Here is a 13,979-nt window from a genome sequence, read left to right as displayed (position 1 = left end):
GAAACAGAAACCTGCAGTGACATTGATGTCAAAGCTCCGCTAACAGCAACGAAACACTTCCTGTTGTCCAGACAAAATAAAAGGCGTCAATATTCCAGCCGCTGGGAGAGGGTTTGAAATGTTAATTAATAAATGAACCTAATATTTTAGGTGCAAATGGACACAAATCTCGTTTCTCTTCATTTTCCTGGTCGTCCGTTTTGCTCAAATAGAAATAAAGGCCTGTCTCTAATTGTGGCCTGGTTCCAATAAAGGCCTGGTCCGAGATGCCCTTGAGTAAATAAAGGCCCCGGCCTCTATTAGAGCATTTACGGTAACTCTGTCCTTCCCTGTACGCTTGTTGAAACACAGGAGTCTCCACGGCCGGAGGAAGCGCCGGCCCCGCCCTCAGACGAGCCGCCGGAGCCGGAGCAGGCGGTGGAGGAGAAGCCCCGGGTGCGCAGTCGTATCCCCGTGCTGATCTCTGAGGAGGACTCCGGCTCGGAGCGCTCCTCGTCTGCGCGGGTGCGGCTGCAGCGGCGGGCGCGGCAGCTGGACCTGGCCCGGGTCCTGGTGGAGCGGCAGCAGGGCCGCTGGATGAGGAGGAGGAGGGTGCTGTCCGGAACCTCCTCCTCACTGTCATCGGGAGACGATGAGAGACGCAACACGGGCTCGGAGGACGACCACAGCCGCGGTGAGGAGGCTGCAGCTGCCGAGCTCACACCGGTTCTCTTTAGGGAGTCAAGATTAACCAGTTTTACAACCAGTTTTCGGAAGAATGTTCGGATCCACAGTCACTCTCCCATGAGCTGTAGTGTCTTTGTGAAGAGACAGCCCAGTGTTAAATCCCCAAAACATTTGAAGTCAGCTGCAGGTTCAATGATCCAATGTGCAGAGTAAATCTCATCCATTTTAACGATAACTGCATAACGTCGCCAAAAGAAGAGTCCCAAAAGTATAGGGCATGGTACCATTAAAGTGCATATGACAGGTTTGAATGTTTATGACTTATTTAGATGAGTGACATCTGTTGTAAGTAATAATTAATATTTCACTTCTGTGAAGCAGAAAATAAATGAAGAAACGCTGCTGATGGGAAGTGACATAGACAAAGGTGAAGTTCCAGAGCCGTTTGACTCATTTCCCATTGACTTAACATGGTCGGCAACAGTTTAAAGCTGTTTGCCTGTAATTATGTCACTTCCTGTCAGTGTCCAATAAGCAAGTGAAACTATAAACTCTTCAATAGTCTTCAATATAATTGTTTTAACTATGTTTCAGCTAAATTTGTGTCCAATGTGTCTTAATGCAAACGAAACCAGTATGGCATTAGAAAAAAAGTTTAATGTACAAAAAAATAAAAGTATCAAAAGCAGGTACTGAAATATCTTCAGACACCAAGTGTTGATGCTGTTTGCCCATGCTCAAATAAATGCTACCAATTTAAAAGAAAAAGTCTCAAGCAAAATACCTGGATCTCTAATTTTTACATTATTTCATGTTTTGTTTCTCAAAAGTCATGTCTTAATGAAACATAAATCAGAATTTTTACGCTTATTTCAATAAATATTGTCACTACTACACACTACACACACTAGAATAGAATAGAATAGAATAGAATAGAATAGAATGCAATGCAATGCAATACAATACAATTGCTGGGTTGCAGGTTCTAGAATGTGATGATGTCATCGGGCCCAGCGGGGGGCAGGAGCCAGTTTTTCCTATTAACAGCATTACACTTCCACAAGTCGTAGCTCAAAAGAAAATGTATGAATTAGAAAAATGATCATTAATATCAGTCACTGGGTCCATGATCTCTCTGTACAAGACCAAAAATTTCCTCAAAAACAAAATAATTTTTCCTCCATACAATAGCATTGGCCTTTAGAATGCTGTGATGTCACCTGCAACCCAGCAATACAATACAATAGAAAAAACTTTATTGTCTACCATGCACAATGATGGCAGAAATTTGCCTTTGGCTTGCTCATGCATTCTAATACATTTGCCCAGCAATGTACATAATAAAATCAGCTCATTATAAAATCAGTTCACTGCAGACACAGTAACAGCAGGTTCACTTCATTAAGGAAAGGAAAAAGGAACAGACTGGCTGAACGACATTAATACTTACAACCTATTCAGCTCCTTGATGGCAAAGGGAACAAAAGAGTTCCTGTTACATTTTTCTTGGCACAAGGAAGTCTGTGTCTCTGCCCTAAAGGAGCTCAAAGTGACGGGACAATGGACGGCTTTCGTCATCTGTGATCTTAATACAGACACGACGCACTGCTTTACTATAATGCTGAGATAAACTGGTTTGTTCTTGGCCTGTTATTTTACTGCCCTGTTTAACAACTCTGCCAAGTTTAGCTTTGTTTTTGACAGTTAAATGACCAAACCAAGAGACTATGTTAAATATCAGTGCTCTCTCAATTAAACACTGATAAACCCTTGTTAAGATTTGGTCACTAACTTCAAAACCTCTCAGCTGACGCAGCAGGAAAAGCCTTTGCTGAGCTTTAGTCAACATGTTCGTTAAATGTGAAAGAATTGTCCAAAATTGTTCCTAGATATTGAGTCACTTGCTCTACATCATGTCCGTTCAACTGAAGTGGTTCAAACAGTGGATTTGACGGCTCCAGTTTCCTTTGGCTGCTGAAGCACATTTCTTTTGTCTTATTTACGTTAAGTTGAAGGTTACTGTCCTGGAACCATTTCATAAGCATTTCATTTATACTTCTACTTAAGAGTATCTATTTTAAAGTAACATTAATCGTAAATATTTTGGTTTCTCTGCCTCCTGCTCATCGACTCTGGCAGTAAAATAAATGAGTATTTGCTGGTTTATCATCTGTGGGAGAGGGTTTTAACATGCTGTGGATCTCTGACCCCAGACTACACCTCCGACGAGTCCCGGAGGAGCTCCAGGCTGAGGACCACAGAGGAGGGCAGGAGCAGGATCCCCCGGCCTCTGACCCCCATCAGGAGACCCACGGCTGGGCTGACGACCGCCGCTGTCAACCCCCTCCGCACGGCCCCGGAGGCGGGCGCGGCCAAAGCCACCGGCGGGTACGAACGCATCTGCACTGAGCTAATTATGAAAGCTCGCGGCGTCTTTTCAAACCACAATCATGCATTTGTTTAAGGCGAGGAGCTGGAGGAGCTGGAGGTGCTGGAGGAGCTGGAGGTGCTGGAGGCCTCAGAAAACTCAAAAACTCAAACTCTTTCTTCATGATGTTTACTCGGAGACGATTGTCGAATGTTTTGTCTGAGGTCGCTCAGACAAAACATGAAAAAGTGGCAAAAATGTCACAAGAAATTGACAAAAAAATTACAAAAAAATTACAAAAATGTGACAAAAAAATGACCAAAAATGACAAAAATGTGATAAAAATGTGACAAAAAAATGACAAAAATGTGACAAAAAATGACCAAAAAAATTACAAAAAAAATTGCAAAAAATGACAAAAATGTGATAAAAAATGACAAAAAAATGACATAAATTTGATAAAAAAATTACTAAAAAAATGACAAAAATATGACAAAAATATGACAAAAATGTGATAAAAATTTGACCAAAAAAATGACAAAAATGTGACAAAAAATGACAAAAATGTGACAAAAAATGACAAAAAAATGACAAAAATATAACAAAAATGTGACCAAAAAGTGACAAAAATGTGACAAAAAATGACAAAAAATGACAAAGAAATGACAAAAATGTGACAAAAAAATTACAAAAATGTGATAAAAAATTGACGGAAAAAATAACAAAAATGTGACAAAAAAATGACAAAAATGTGACAAAAAATGTGACAAAAAATGAAAAAAAATGCCAAAAAAGTGACAAAAAATGACAAAGAAATGACAAAAATATGACAAAAATGTGACAAAAAAATTACAAAAATGTGTACAAAAAAACTCTTTCTTCATGATGTTTAGTCGGAGATGATTGTCGACTGTTTTGTCTGAGGTCGCTCCAACATGGCCGCTCCAACATGGCCGCTCTCTTCCGTGTTTCCCAGGGCTCCCCCTCGCTCTGTCCGTTATTTAATGCTTTGCTTCTGTGTCCAACCTTTTCAAACCTGTCTCTTTCCCAGGTCTCAGAGAGTTCCCCTGAGCGTCGCCGGCTCTCAGCGTAAACCCAGTAAATCAGTTCCCGCTCGCTCCTCGTCCGCCTCCTGCACTCGACCCGGCGCCGCTTCCTCCAACGGCCCCCGAACGCCGCTCCGCCTCCTCGGCTCCGCCCACAGTCGCCTAGACAGCCCCAGGTGCAGTGCCAGCTCGAAACAAGGGGGAAATCAATCTATATTATTGCTTTAACAGAAATACATAGTGTGTTGAAACAGTAAAATCATTGACCACTATATCAGTTTGGATTAAAGTGATCTCTATGCTGGCTTTCAGAACTTTCACAAGTCGCATTAAATGCATGAACTACAAAAATGATCAGAATATCAGTCTCTGGGTCCATTATCTCTCTGTACAAGACCAAACATTTTACCTCTGTATAATATTACAGGCCTTTAGAACGCTGTGTCACCTGAAACCCAGCAATATCCCTCTCTCCCTTTGTCTTTTCTCAGCGTAGTATTTACTCTCACGGACAAATACGGAGTAAAAAAACACAACATGACACGACACCTGCAGTGTGGACTTAAAGGGGCAAAAGTTCTGCTTTAACCCATTAACTCCCACCTGAACCGAGCACATTTTCTCCAGTTTGGCTTTACCCCCATCCAAAAGCTTCTGGAAGAAAGCTGTGAAAATAGTGACAGAACTGAGACGAAAACAATGATGGAAATGTGACAAAAAAGGGAGAAAACATTCAAGTGGCAAAAATGTCACAAGTAATTGACAAAAATGTGACAAAAATTGACGAAAAATTGACGAAAAAATGTCAAAAGTGTGACAAAAATTGACAAAAATATTATAAAAATTTGACAAAAAAATTACAAAAATGTGACCTTTTTTTTTTAAAAAAATTACGGAAAAATGACAAAAAATTGACAAAAAATGACAAAAAATGGACAAAAAAATGACAGAAATTTGATAAAAAATTGACTAAAAAAATTACAAAATGTTTACAAAAAATGTTTACAAAAAATTTTTACAAAAAAATGACAAAAAAATGACAAAAATATGACAAAAAAATGACAAAAATGTGATACAAATTTGACCAAAAAATGCCAAAAAAGGGACAAAATGTGACCAAAAATTGATGTAAAATGACAAAAATGTGACAAAGAATGACTAAAAAGTTACAAAAATGAGTTGAATACCCAACAAAAAAAAATGATGGAAAAAAAATCTGATGACGTGAGGAAAAAGATCCTCTCGGTTCAGGCGGGAGTTAAGAGGTTAATAACCCGGGCAACATTGGGGCTTTGTAGCTTTGGTCGCCAGTCACACGTCCAAAGTTTATCAACCAAAGCTCATTTATTGAAGTGTTAAGACTGAAAACTAACACTAAATGTAACAAAGTGCTGTGTTACTGTTCCTGGAAAACAAAGGAGTGCAGGATAAAAATACCTCCAAACACAAGTATTGAAAGTATTGCCGTACTATTGTGTTTGTTGAGTGACCTACAAAGGGCTGGTTGGAGATCCCTGTATTACCATGTGTCCCATAAGCTACTTTTGTAAAGGAATTATAATGATCACTGTGGATGTGACACAAAACTTTCACTAGGATTTTATTCCTTGTTTTGCCGACTCCTTGTGTAATGATGCTCAACTGATTTTACTGCAGAAATCTTCAGAAAATTCAAGTAAAATATGTCATATGTCTCCGTCTGCCCGCAGCCCCTCGCCACACCGGCCCTCCAGGCAGCCCACGATGCCCGTCCTCCAGCCCCGGAGCCAGGCGTTGACCGCGGGCATGAGACGCAGCGCTTCCCAGGACGCCTCCGCCCCCCGCTCACGGCCCAAAGCGGCGGCAGCGTCGGTGCAGCCCGTGCCCAAAGGAAAACCCCCGGCCCGGGAGAAGTCCACGGCCAGATAATACACAGACCTGCCTCAGGGTTCCCGCGCAGCCTGGAAAACATGGAAAACATGGAAAACATGGAAAACCTGGAAATGGACCGGGAAAGTCGCCGGAAGATTTGAAGTTTCACCAAAGTTTTACTTATTGTTTTTCAAAGGGATGTAACGGGGCACATTAATGTTCTGCACTCTCACCTATAGCAAATATTCCGCACTACAAGCTACAAAACCAGGAGCATTTGGGGATTTACTGATTGGACCTGTATGTTTTATCAAAATCAGGTAACTCTACTGTTACAATGGTAATGTCCAATCAGATGGTTAATGTCTGAAAGGTCCGTATTCTGCTGAGCTTCCCTTACGTCTCATGTTCTGATTTTTTTCCATTTTCTTATTTTTGTCCCAATTTTTCAGATATTCCCTCATTTTCCCCCAATTTATTTTCCATTTTTTGCCCTAATTATTCCTCATTTTCCACACATTTCTCGACGTTGGACATGAACCTGATATTGTAAACTTGCAGATCTTCCACACTTTATTCTTCTGTTTTCTGGACCTATATGACAAATATCTTAGAACAGGTATCGGAAAGAGTATGGTCTATTTATCGGTCTCGAAAACCAAGTATCGTAAGTGCTGCTGTTGAAAGAAGCAGTAGACTTTTGGAGGGCACAGTGAGAAGAAGAAAACATCATATCCGAGTGTGTCCCGGAGTAGGTTAAAGGTTGAGCAGAATACGGGCCTCGGGGTGAACCCTGAACCCCAGTTTCCCCGTTACATCCCTGGCGTTTACAGCCTTGTGTTGGTGTCAGTGTCTTCTGTGTGAGGAAACTCTCCAAAGCTGCGGGAACGGCCTTTAATCTTCAGGACGGCCAACAATCCGCCTCAAACCTGATCGTTTACGCTGATGATCACGTCCATGGTGTAAAGGAGCTCCGTCTGATTCTGCGTCCACACACTCACGTTTGTGTCCGACAGCGTCACAGGAAGAAGTTTAGGTTTTGTTTTGTGTATTTGTGAAGAGGTCCCACAACTGTAGGAAGAATGTCTTTCTCTCACACTAAATGGTAAAGAAAGGTATTGCATTCATTTGAATAATTATAGTTTCTATTCTTGAATAAAAAAATACCCATTGAACAAATATCTGCACCGGGTGATGCTCTTGTGAGTCGGCAGGGGGAGATGTTTGGCATGTTGTGCTCAGAATGTCCCGGCTCTTTCTGCTCTGGTTAGGGACCGTCAACAAATTACTATACTGAACTCGATGGAAACACAACGGGTCATTTTTCTTCAATGACTCACTTCACAGTGTTACCACTAGTGGCCCATGAGGAGCCTCAATGTTCAAGAGTGATTTGTGGTGTTTGGGTCAAACGTCTTTAAAGCTTTGGAGTAAAATGAAGCATTGTTTTTCCATTGAGTTTACTATAGTAACTTGTTGACGGTCTCTAACCAGAGTGGAAAGTGGGAGCCCGAATTCTGAGTCTGCCAAACATCGCCCCCTGTTGGCTCGCCCCAGAATTACCCAGTGCTGATATTTGTAAAAAAGGGCAGTTTTTGACCGACTCAAGCCGTGAGTCGAGCTTCTCTCTCGGTTTAAGCTAATGTGGAATCAGAACATCCATCTAACATCACCGCACACCGGACGTGATGTTTCCTTGCTGGTGTATTTGTGAGTTTACAAACATACCGGAATCCATCCCTTGTGTTGCTTTCAGGGCATTATGACCCGAAGGCAACAGGAGATTTTTGTAAAAGAAGCAGAAAAAACATGAATGTATATGATTTTACATGGTACATTTTTTAACGTGCAACATTAAAGGACCACATGAGCACTCCAGCCTTCACCAAAATTGATTCTGGCAAAAAAGCCACTAATCAACAACGCGGCGATGACAAAAAGAAAACATGAGGTGCTGCAACACAAAACACAAACACAAAACTTTACTACAAACTAAACATTTAGTGGATCTGTGGTTCTTCTTGATCTAATCAGCTGTAAATGCTGCTCCAAACGAGCGTCCTCTCCCAAAACTATTCAAACCGGCACAGTCCCAGATTGAGGTCAGTGCAAATGTGATTGGCTCTGGAATATCAGGCTAATGGTCATCAAAACAGAAATTTTACCTGTTCAAATGAATGCACTAAGTTGCAGTAGAAAAGACACTTGTACCAGGCTCTGAAAAGTCAGATTGTTGAAATTTAAAATCTTCACACTATACACTTATTACTATATAAACTACAACATACATAATGAAATATACTGCAGAATGACATTGTCCCAGCCCTAAAGTTCATTCATTTCACAATCAAAGCATCTGTGTCTGTGAGCGGATCAAGATCAGGGCATTTTGGCGAAAAACAAGCATCAAACAAATGATTTCAAAGGGAGTCAATCCAGATTGATAATGTTCATGTTGTTTGCTTTGTAACATCAGTCTGGTTTTTGGATCAGGTTTTGGTGTAAGTTCTGTGAGAAGCTTCCTGAGTTGGTTAAAGGCTGTTTGTGAATATAAGCCTGAGTGGTGTGGACGCTGCTGGAGTTTTCCAGTGGACACCGCGCTGATCCAACACTCTTGAGCTTCCTGCGCTGAGCTGACGTCTGGACGGAGCTGCTGCTGCTGCTGCTTTGGTGCTACCGCCGCCTCCCCACCCCCTGTTTACGGCGCCCGGGTCCCGAACTGAACCGGACCAAAAACTGTGAAGCTGAATATATAAACTTTATCAAACAGGGTCAATGACTTCCTGGAGCTTCAGGCCCTGAACATGCCTGATGCTGCCCCCTGCTGGACACCGGGAGTCACTGCACATCTCATGGGGAAATAAACGGAATCACAAAAGCTTTGGGTGTTGAGGGTAATGGAGGCCAAATCAGGCGTGAACCGCTCGCCTCAAAGGTGGTAAAGAAATGGTTTAATTCAAGGCCAGACGCTGCAGGTGAAACACAGATGTTTCCATGAGTGAAAACAACCAAACTCGCCCCATACAAAGCTTATTTATAATATTTTGTCGACGTGGGACGGACTTTATTGAGCTTTGAACCCATAAAACAAGGAAATATTTAAATTTGACTTGTTCCCTAATTTAAAAACCAAAGAAATCCCAAATCCCTCTGAGCAAAACCTTTTAACTCAAATATGTGACTGATCATAGAAAGTTGAAACACATGTTGGTCCCGGGTGCATTTTCAGTCATTCACAGATTGTAAAAGTGTCGGCCAGAAGCGTAGCTTGGCATTAGGCAAGACAGGAAGCTGCCTGGGGCCCCCAAGCCAGCAGGGCCCCAGAGGGCCAACAGATGTGACAGAAACGACCAAAAGAATACAGTCACTGCAGCAGCAGTTGCAACGACGATTGGCTGTCACAAACTCCCTGAGAGGGCCCCATGAGCCCAGCCCCTCCCTCACGCGCTTGTCAGGAGAAAGAGAGCAATGTGCCCCCTGGTACCCTTGCTACGCCACTGGTGTCGTCTCCAAGCTTTCCAACGATGTGTAACACATGGAAGTCTGATCATATTTGGACAAGTCGTGGCCATTTATTTTAGCTTCAAAGAAGCTTCAAATGGAGAAAAGGGCTTCCACAGAATGAGCCGTTCTCACCGCTCTCTGCAGTCGAGAGTGGATATTCCTCCCTCAAACACACGCAGACAAACTCCTCTCACATTTGCCACATTGCAGAATTTGCTGTAAATCACAAACACACACACTTACACACACAAACACAAACACCCTAGTGATGCGTGGGTTGCGGGCCGCAGTCATTGTTTACAGAAGCGACTCATTCCATCATCTTTACAGCAGGTTTTGAAGTAAATATACATCAGATTTTCACAAATCAAGCAGCGTTTTGCAGCTTGTGATCCAGAGAAGGCGTCCATGTTGCTCAAAGACTCCTGTGGGTTCACGTACTTCTGCTCTCGTGCCCTCTCCTGCTAAACCCTGTGCAGGACAGAGAGCACGAGGGGAGGACATAAAGCTGTTTAAAGCTATTTACAGGCACCTTTCGGCTGTAGCGCCTCAGAGTTCAGCCCCGCCCACAAATGTCTGATAAAAGTCAAACACTGCCCAGAATGGGGCAACAACACTAGAAACAATCCCCCGTATGGAAACACAGACGGTGACACACGCCCCGACACATGCTAACATCTCAAAATGCACACTTTTAAACATGTCAATGCCGCTATATCACATATGGAGATGCTAACACTAGCTTAGGTGCCGGTTTCTCGCTTCTACAGGACAATCTGCTGTGAAAAAACATTGATAATGACCTGATTTAGACTTGGTTTGTGTGTTATAATACAGTCCGTGTGAACATTGTTTCTCTGTTCACCTGCAGCGTCTCACCGTGAAAGCAGAAAAGTAAACTTATAAAATGTGTTGTCTCATTTCTCTGAGGTTTAAAGGTTGGACTTGCTTTTGGTGATGAATAATGTTGAATGATGATAAATCTCTGACTTTGACACATGATGAACATAATGATGGAGCCGTTTGTCAGTCTTTCTGCGTTGTGACTTCCAGCTCTGTCTGCGCTGACACTCGTGCAGTCAGAGCTCTGGTGTGATGCATGAAGAACCACGCCGCCCCCTGGTGGTCAGGGAGGGTCTCTGCCTGGACATGTGCTTGTGCTTATTCTGAACCCTCACGGTGTGACAGTGGGCATGCTGTACATACTGTAAACATTTAAAGGACCTGTTTGAATGAACCACACCGAGCTGTGGAATAAAGTCATGGTGATGTCACACAGTCCGTGTTAGTCACTCATTGTTTTTCAAATTTCTCCATCTGCTTTAAAAATGCAGTTTAACATGTGCTAATGGTGCATTCCAGGCAACTGGTAACTGGTAAATTTACCACTTCCCACTTGGAAAACTTGTAACCTCAGAAACCTGAATACTGCTACGGGTTCGTATACGAGATGAAGACAGTAATGACGCCCCCCAGTGGAGCAGTGCTGCTAATGTTAAAACTGTAACAAAACCACTACATCAGTGATGTGAACGTTACTTTTGGTCACAGCTTCAGCCTAACGTTATGTTGCATGTTTGCAGTTAGATCTGGTTTGAAGAAACATTCATGTAATGGTGTGCATCTATCAGGGTGGGAGGCAGTTTTCATCCAAACAGCAGCTCTGGGGGAGCCTGGCTAATGCCAGACTAAAATCACAAGGGATATTTAGTCTGGGGACCACCAATTCATTTTCTCGTGGGAGAGGTGTGGTTTACGATCGTCCATAGTCGTTTATTGGGCTCTACGAATGTCTATCATGCGTCTGCACGAGGCCAGAGCCAATCGTATCATCGTATCCGATGACGTATGACGTACCCGCTGTAAACTTTTGAGATAAATAATTTAGAACACGGCCTAAAGCTTGATCGAAAAATAGCGTTGCGTCTGCTGCTGTCATGTTTGATCCGTAAATAAACCTTTTTTTTTTTTTTTCATAAATAGACTACAAGCTTCCGTATATGGAATAGCTCGTCATCATCTTGCCGTCCCTCCTCGTTCTGTGATTGGTTCCCAAATCCACACAAAAATTTCAGCCATGGTCCCCAGGCTGTTGTGCAGTTCGAAATGATTCGAGCGCACACAGCAGTCTGGCGGTAGCCAGGTTAGCTCTGGGAGGCTATTCTAACATCCTGCAAAGAAATTTAAGCGGAAACTGTCCAAAAACTCACAAGTTTAATGGATTTAAGAATTTTGAAGCTGCTCAAAGAAGGTCATATGTTAAAATATAACCTGACCTGTAAAGATGTTTTTGATTGAAATATCTTTGATTTCAGTAAATATGACCTCCTAGTGCTACAAATTCAACAAATGACCATTTTCAGTTATTTACAAGCTTTAAAATGTATTGAAACGATGAGTTGCATAATAATTTGGAACAGTAGATTTTGAGGTTTTTTTTTACTGTTTATTTAAAAAAGAAAAAAAAGAAAATTCTACCCCATTCAAATGATTCTCTACCAGTTAAAGACTTGAAAACTATGCTGACTGTTATTTGAGTTGACAATTTAGAAAATCGTAGAAAAATTATATTTGCATAATTGTTTAACAATAAACAATGATTATATGTATTCAACCACATGATTTTTTAATCAACCATGTTCAAACCACCTCACCATTCCATCAACATCATTTTTTAATATATTTGTTGCTTACATCGTTATTTGTTTCTTAAAAATGCACAGCTCATTTTTATAACATACTGACTTGGTCATTATGTACTTCAAACGCACCAGGAAAAGGTCATGTGACAGAAACTCATCCATATAATTGAGACTCTGATCCTCAGTCTGGCGTGCACAGAGAGACTCTGGAGGCAGGTCCCCAGAGCCCAAACCCAGGGATCAGGGTCTGAGTGAAGGTGGTGTTGAAGGTGTGGAGGTGGATCAGTTCCTCAGAGGAGACTGTGTAGAAGGACAGAGAGCCAGCAGCACAGTCCACATACACCCCTACTGTCCCAGAGGAGGAGCCGGGCTGAGGGAGGCGGGTTTGTTTGTTTTTATGCCAAACAGAGAAACCATGATCGGAGCAGAACAGACTCCAGGACTGATCATTGTGTCCAAACCAGCTGTCCTCACCGACTCCTTTCCTGCTGATTCCTCTGTAAGACACTGATATAGAAACCTCTCCAGTCCACTGGACCTCCCAGTAGCAGTGCCCAGTCAGACCAGTGACACACAGAAGCTGATACCAGTTCTCAAATCTGTCCTGATGATATGGATACGGCTGCTCTTCTCTCACATGTGTCGCCTTCATCTTGTTGTAAGACACTTTGAGTTCTCTCTGAGCTGTGTTTGGATCCAGAGAGAGTTCAGTGAAATCGGAGAGAATCGGAGAGAAAACACAGCAGCAGTCAGTCCCTGTTCACTCGTTAGAGGAGAACCTCATTTTTATTTATTTGAAATGGACTGAAACATTAAAATATGTATCAATAAATACATTACTGATTTAATTTTAAACATTTGTACACAATTTAAACACTGTGCTTATGTTTAAGCCACAGTGTGTAACATTTCACCCCAAAATAGAATAAATTTGAGCAAATTTATTTTTATGTTGCAAAGATGTCTGTTCCAAAGGCTTTTGAATGACCCACTGCAGAAACAGCACTGTCTGAGTGAATCTGAGCTTATTTATTTATGTTTCAGTTTAGTTTCTCTTGTGACGTAGTCACACATAACCTGGAATTTTCTGAAGTGACATTTAAGAAACATTTTCTTTCGTATTAAAACTTTAATTCTTCTTTGTGTTGTCCTGCTACAGATAAAGAAAACTAATGAGCATTTACATTTAAACTCATACAAAGTATCCCAGTGACTACTGCGAACAGGGCAGTTGGAGTCAAGGGAAGACTGGAGGACAGCCAGGAAAGTCTGGTTGACAGCAGGGAAAGACCGCACCGGGAGTGGGCGGCTAGTTACCCAACCCACTAGTATCTTGGAAAAGAGACACCCAAACTTAACTACGAAGAATTATAAGAGAAAACAACCCACAGGCCCTCCGAGAGGCGGGATGGAAGATGGGCCTAACCGGACGGACCTCACGGCAATGACAACTGCAATGGAAAAGGATAACGAGATCGCCAGAAACCCAGACAGAGGAGAGGAGAAGGTCCTCCGAAAGTGTGTTTGTGGATGGGAGAAGATAACAACGTTCAGGGGGTTGCGAATCCATCAGGGAAAAGCGAAGTGTGGTGGGAGAGGTCAACAGCAACCTTGCACTGCAGTAGCCGGTAAGACAAGAGGGACCACGAGCCGGGTCGAAAACCACAGTGCCGACGGACCCAATGCAGCTGTAGGCATAGAAGGAACAGAGAAGGAAGTCCCTTCCATGGACGCGAAGCCCCCTACCGAACACCAAGACCCCACCCAAGCCATCCCACCGGGAAAAGAGCCACAAGCAGAGGCCAAGAGACCAGAGAGGAAGGCCACACTCAAATGGCCAAAGTCCAGCCAAGCAGAGGCATGGCAAACACTGGATGTAGACCTGATCAAGATCCTGGAGGG

The 13,979-nt window shown here is 42.6% G+C and overlaps 2 protein-coding genes across 2 annotated transcripts in view; one reads left to right on the top strand and one right to left on the bottom strand.

Moving 5' to 3' along the window:
- The window catches only part of ttbk1a (tau tubulin kinase 1a), an 86,532-nt gene extending 80,391 nt beyond the window's left edge, over window positions 1-6,141 (top strand). The window contains exons 17-20 of the mRNA XM_079554127.1: window positions 352-673; window positions 2,880-3,054; window positions 4,086-4,256; window positions 5,790-6,141. Of these exons, the coding sequence (XP_079410253.1) occupies window positions 352-673; window positions 2,880-3,054; window positions 4,086-4,256; window positions 5,790-5,988 (867 nt within the window). The 3' untranslated portion in view covers window positions 5,989-6,141. The remainder of the gene's footprint in view (window positions 1-351; window positions 674-2,879; window positions 3,055-4,085; window positions 4,257-5,789) is intronic.
- A 6,117-nt stretch (window positions 6,142-12,258) lies between these two features.
- LOC306960578 (NACHT, LRR and PYD domains-containing protein 3-like) overlaps window positions 12,259-13,979 on the bottom strand; it is a gene marked incomplete at both ends in the record, with an annotated part of 45,316 nt that continues 43,595 nt past the window's right edge. Inside the window, one exon of the mRNA XM_079553010.1 lies at window positions 12,259-12,761. Within this exon, the coding sequence (XP_079409136.1) occupies window positions 12,259-12,761 (503 nt within the window). The remainder of the gene's footprint in view (window positions 12,762-13,979) is intronic.

The sequence above is a fragment of the Gobius niger genome (genome assembly GCF_951799975.1).
Source record: "Gobius niger genome assembly, chromosome: 3".
Lineage (NCBI taxonomy): Eukaryota > Metazoa > Chordata > Actinopteri > Gobiiformes > Gobiidae > Gobius > Gobius niger.
Note: the sequence above shows the minus strand (reverse complement) of the source record. Positions and strands in the feature narration are given on the sequence as shown.